The sequence below is a fragment of the Neodiprion pinetum genome, chromosome 7 (genome assembly GCF_021155775.2).
Source record: "Neodiprion pinetum isolate iyNeoPine1 chromosome 7, iyNeoPine1.2, whole genome shotgun sequence".
NCBI lineage: Eukaryota > Metazoa > Arthropoda > Insecta > Hymenoptera > Diprionidae > Neodiprion > Neodiprion pinetum.
In genome coordinates, this window is record NC_060238.1 from 2,708,024 (window position 1) to 2,714,023 (window position 6,000).

Consider the following 6,000-nt stretch of genomic DNA (forward strand, 5'->3'; position numbering starts at 1 on the left):
GGTAAGAAAATTACCGAGTAAAAGAAGAAGAAAAATAATAATAATAATTTCAAAATAAAACAATAAATAAATGGAAAGATGATTCAAATGAGATTGATGATATTTTCTTAACTCTTACTATTTATTTATTTGTTTCTTTCTCTCTCTCTCTCTCTCTCTCTCTCTCTCTCTCTCTCTCTCTCTCTCTCTCTCTCTCACTCTCTCTTGCTCTTCTTACGTTATAAAAATGCCTGCCGCGATAAAAGATTCAGGATCACGTAATTTCTGATTTGTTGAAACGTTTGTACATGTATAGACAATATGATATACATACATACATATATATTCTTTGCATTACGTACTTTATGAACATTAAAATATGATAACCGAACAGCTTTCATTATTCTTCGTCATTGTCGTTTTCGGGTTTTTGTAGATCGTGCTCCGAATTTATTATTTCTCAACGTTGAGGAACAAAAAGAGAAATGAAAAATAAAAAATTTCGTCACGGAATCACGTACGAGACGAATAATAACATCTCTTTCTTGTACGATACAGCTGAAGCAGTTTTGATGAAAAATTTAACGAGAATATCGAATAACCGTAAGAAAAGACAAAAAGTTGATAAATAGACTATCTGGTATATTATCTTGTTTGATTTTTCCTTACGTATTAAATTCATCAATAATTTAATTAAAATCCATGCGATTCAATTCAATGAGAAATAGAATTTGTGAATTCTGAAAAATTCGATGGCTTCTTACGTGTACAAAAAGAAAAAAAAAACAGTGTTTTGCGAATTACATGATTAAAATTTATCTAGAATCTAGAATCAATCAGTCTAATTTTCATCCTTCTTCAATTTTGAAATTCAATTATTGAGACCGATTTTCTTGGTTGCTTTGTTTACAGTTTTAAAAATTTTCAAACATGTAAACAAAGGAATGACTAAAACAGTCATTGTGTCGATTCTACGAATGTTTGTAATTTCGTATTGAGTGAGAATAAGTAGAAAATGAAGCGAAATCATACAAGGATCAAGCATTGCATGTAATTTTTGGTCCTCTCCCATCCGGCGCAGACGCGTTAACGAGCAATTAATAGTCGACTTCCTCCAACGCGTTGTCGTCTGTAAAGGGGTGGGTTTCAGGGCTGGCGAAGGTGGCTGCGAACGTGATCAATGAGGGTTGGGATCGGAGGAAAAGGTTCAAGAGTAATCGTAAATTTCTTCCGGAGGTACGCACCCGCAGCCTTTCAGCTTGTCGACGCGACATTTTGGGGCTCCTCGGTCATAATGCCGCATGAGAAAAGAGAGCCTCGATATTAAACTCGGAAAATGTAACACACGTGTGCATTAAAAACCAGGTATCAGGTTGAGCCCACGCAACCGGATGATCACAATCGGGATAAAAAAAAGTGAAGCGATGCGGTTTCTTTTTTCTTTTTTTTTTTTTGATTGTGATCATTTAGTTCTATCAGCTTAATAGACGTTTCCAAATCCTGACCAAAGAAATCGGTACACCGCGACGAGTTGTTTGAATTATTTCCCGAAAGAATCCGAGGAGTGGAAGCTTAACGAGAGAGAATAATAAAATTCGGTATGGAAAGCGAGAAATCACGCAAGGCAGAGAAATATGGAAAATTTGATGGCAGAGGTGGAAATATTCCAATGACACATGAAAAACTTGCGATATAAGGAACGAGGAAATTAATAAGCGAGAGCAGAAGTTTATCGAGAGAGTTTTGAAAACATGGAGTACGTAAGAATTGAAAGAGAGGAAGAAGAAATAAAAATAAAGAAAAATAGTGACGATCGGAGACTGGAAAATGTATTGAAAAATTCAATTTGAAAATGTCGTCCAACAACATTTTAGCTAGAGATGATATTTATCGACAGAGTTTTGAAAACATAGAGTACATAAGAATTGAAAGAGAGGAAGTAAAAATAAAAATAAAGAAAAATAGTGAAGATCGCAAACTGGAAAATATACTGAAAAATTCAATTTGAAAATGTCGTATTACAAGATTTTGTCACGACTTGTCAAAGATTTGAAAGCTAGGGTTAATTTCGTGGCATTACGCGTGCGAGGTTATGCACGATAACGGCGAGGCAATTAACTCGTTGTACATTAAGTTAAACGTCACATACGTAGCGCGAAGCTAGGCAGGGGTAAGATGTATGTATTATATACATACATATATATATACATATATACATATATATATATATATACAGATGTGTATTGCGAATAAATTGTTATATACCAGAGTCTGCGATAAGGGGTAAAAATTGAGTGGGTAGGTAGACTAGGTACCAACATGAGCAGCTCTGCATGCATGCGGCAACGTTCAGGGAGCAGCATGGCTTGCAAGTAGTAACGGCTCGACACAAGGAGGAGCAAAGCTTACGCTGGAGGCAATTATACCGCTGCACACTGCACCTCTTGGCGAACACGTATGTTATTATACTTCAGCGAATAAGGTGTTATACGGGGCAATTATCACCGACACGTGTGTGTGTGTGTGTGGTTGAACACAGTTGTTCATTCCTCCAGCTCTCGTGCTCGAGTCGCATTTGTGATCAGGATAGCCAGTTATCCGAGAATTATCCCGGTTCCATTACGTTTCACTAATGTGTGAAAAAAATGTCTGTTCGTATTTTCGAAAAAGTCGAAACTTGAAAAATTATTTCTAGTAAGCTGCACAGCATCTTCGAATCGATGCGAATTTCTCAACGATTTCAGTTTTCACGGTGTGATATATACATATATCAGGATAAGCTAATTCACACGGGGTTTGAATAATTTTCTGGAGGATTCGAGCAATGATTCGGACAAATTCGATTAATTCTGATATATACATTCGGTGGTATTTCATCGTATTGAAGAAAATTTTCGTCGAGGCTAAGTCATATTTGAACTAAATTCGGTCAAATATTAATACGAGGTGGTCGTATTTGTTCGTATTGCGTTAAAATTCGGTCAAGGTTCGGTCGTATTTAAACAAGATTCGGTTGAATATTATCACTATGATTCGTTGTCAATTATATTTTAATTAAAATTCGGTTGAGGTTCGGTCGTATTTAAACAAAATCCAGTCGAATATTATTATCACGATTCATTCGTTGCCAATCGTATTTTATTACATATATTCCAGCGAAATTGGATCGAGGCTGCGTTGCATTCAAATAAAATTTGATAAAATGTGTTTGTAATTCAGTCAAATATCCTCCAAATATATTTAAAAAGTATAATCTGATCGAGTATCGATTGAATTCTAACGTATTAGAATATACGGTTAAACTTAATAAAGTCTCGTCGAATCCTCCGTGGAATCTCGTTTGAATACAATTTAGATTTAGTCGATATCATAAACTCCCAGTAAATATTTCTGAAAATCACGTTCAACGGCTTGAAAAGTATGACAAAAAAAATCAATCAAGGTACATCAAGTTTCGAAAAAAAAAAAAAAAAATCATTCGAATGACGAGTGAATGTGAAAACAAAACAAAAAAAATCTACTTTCCACAATGGCGGACCGTTTTTACTCCCGTTAACGTAGGTATACCGCAGACGGATGACATTCTCGAAGTTTCCATTAATCAATCTCACCTCGAGGGCATGAATCACGATTGCAATAGTCTGTAGCCGTCGTAACGACAATACGCCGTCGAATCCGAATCCAAAGATTTTCACCCAGTCACCGCAAGTGGGACGCGAATAGTTTCCTCTCGTACATTTGTAAACGAACTCGAACGAACATTCACGGACAGATCGACCCATGCCCGCATAAGCGAGATAATAATCACCGTAATATACAACTTACTCGGCTTATCCAGATCCGACAATATATCATCAAGCTGGGGGTGAACCTCGGTAGATCTTAACACCAGGATAATCGTCGTACCAATTACGCACCACCACATTTTCCCTCCTTTGTTATTAGCTGCTCCTAATTTTCGTATCCTTGTTGTTGTTTTATTTATTTATTTATTCTTTTAATTTTCAAATTTTCTCTTCACTCATTTGCTTCAATCTATTCTCGTTATTCTCGTCGAGCCCCGTTCAACACCGACCCTACGTCACTCAACCACCACCCGCACCCATCACTATTCGTTCACCTTCACCCCCTGCAGCAGCACTCGGCTAATCAGCGATCGTCATAACCGCCCGCCTTGTCTAATCAACCATTACTCCCGCAATTTCTACCCCCGCACTATCGTCGACGTTTTTCGCTCGCGCACCTGTTGGTCGAATTCGTTCGCAATTCACCAATTGCCCATCTCTCATCCCTTGCTGCCGCCGCAGATTCGCTCCGCTCCTGCACCCCGCCACTGTACGCGATATATTCGCACATCCAACTCCCCGCAGCGCTGCTCGATGTTTCAAAACTTTCCTACCTTCCGTCCCCGGTATGCCATTTTGTTTCTGTCTGGTATTTACCCTCTTATCGGAAAAATATATACGGGCTTTTCAAGTTGCGTCTTTTCTCTCGGGTTTCCGGAGCCTTTCAAACTTCCTGACTCACAGTTTTTTTACTTCAAGGAGTATCCAAAATTCACGCCCTTGTTAGTAGGTTCAATTATTTTTTTTATCGTTGTTTCGTTTTCAAATATTTTTTTTTTTTTTTCGCTTCAAATGTATTATGTATTTTTTACACTTGACGGTTGGTACGTTAAAAATTGTTTCGGTCAGTGAATTATTTTATCAAGTATACGAAGAATAATTATCTCGTTCACCGAATGAGATTTTTTCGAAAAAAACTGAAAACGATATTCTTTCACACATTGCGTGTAAAGTCGAAAAAAAAATTACACTGCACACTGGATACCGATTATATATATTCACCCCTTTTAGTTTAAAGTCAATGATACATTTTATAAAGATTATTTACTATATTTATATTATCTACGCAGAAACGGAGGGTCAAATCTTCTTCAATTATTGACAATTTTTAACAGGTATAAAAATATACGTTCAACACATCTTGCGTAACTTGACCGAAAATTTATTAAAATGTTCGTTCACTTGTGTAAGGTTCATGACAATTAGTCAATTGATTGATCAATAATTAGCGTTAATTATCATTGATTAACAATACGATCGATAATTTCCACCGATTCTACGTATCTGTTGTTTATTTATTATAACAATCGTTATCACACACACGGAATATCAATTTTTAATGCCAAAAGAATTAGCGAAATTTAAGAAAAAAACATCAAAATTTTTGCAGTAAAATTATATATTTTTTTTTTTTTTATTTTGCTTATATTGGTATTTGAAAAAATTCTGGTAATTTGTTAACAAACAATATTGAACGAAATGTGTACCGTCGATTTGAAAATTGCGCAATAATTTTCCGGGCAAACGTTCCGGCGCATATCACGCACGACGAGCGACGCAGCGGTTGGATGAGAGGAGGAGGAGGATATACGTCCACGTCGAGTCCTGACCCGGCACGGCTCGGTACTGAAGCCATTGAAATCCGCGGCGACGGTTCGCGCCGTGTTGCGCCTTCCGACGCCCGACGCCCGCCGCCGCGGCGGCGGCGGCGGCGGCGGTCTCTCTAGTAAACGCCGCCGCGTCGGCCAACCTCGGCAATCATCGCACGCCCCTCGCCGATGCTGGCTGGACCCCCCCAGGGCGTATTTTCCTTACCTACGATTTACTAGCCTCTACGGTTAATCATCCGCCGCGTCCCTCCTCTCAGGTAACCGGCCAGCGTGCGATCTGCAACCGATCGTCCTTCGATCGCCTCTTTCTTGAATACGCTTCGGTCGATCTGAAGTTTGATCGGATTCCGAGCCTGTTTGCAGTCTAACGTGTCGATTGAATACCCGCATGATAGGTAAAATATCCTGGGGATAGGTTTTTGGATCTGGTGAAATGGTTTTTGAAAACCAACATTTTGCAATTGTTGACCAAAATTTTCCGGATTCCGAACCTAATTGCAGTTTAGCGTGTCGATTGATTACCCACATGATAGGTAAAATATCCTGAGGATAGATTTTTGGATCTG

At 38.2% G+C, this 6,000-nt stretch overlaps 1 protein-coding gene across 2 annotated transcripts in view; it reads right to left on the reverse strand.

The window, feature by feature from the left end:
• The window catches only part of LOC124223036 (neural cell adhesion molecule 2), a 90,864-nt gene extending 85,411 nt beyond the window's left edge, over nt 1-5,453 (reverse strand). The window contains exon 1 of one of the 2 annotated variants that reach the window (XM_046634646.2): nt 3,805-5,453. In XM_046634646.2, the coding sequence (XP_046490602.1) occupies nt 3,805-3,904 (100 nt within the window). In that variant the 5' untranslated portion in view covers nt 3,905-5,453. The remainder of the gene's footprint in view (nt 1-3,804) is intronic. The other variant, XM_046634645.2, reaches the window with a different exon arrangement.
• Between the last annotated feature and the right edge of the window lie 547 nt (nt 5,454-6,000).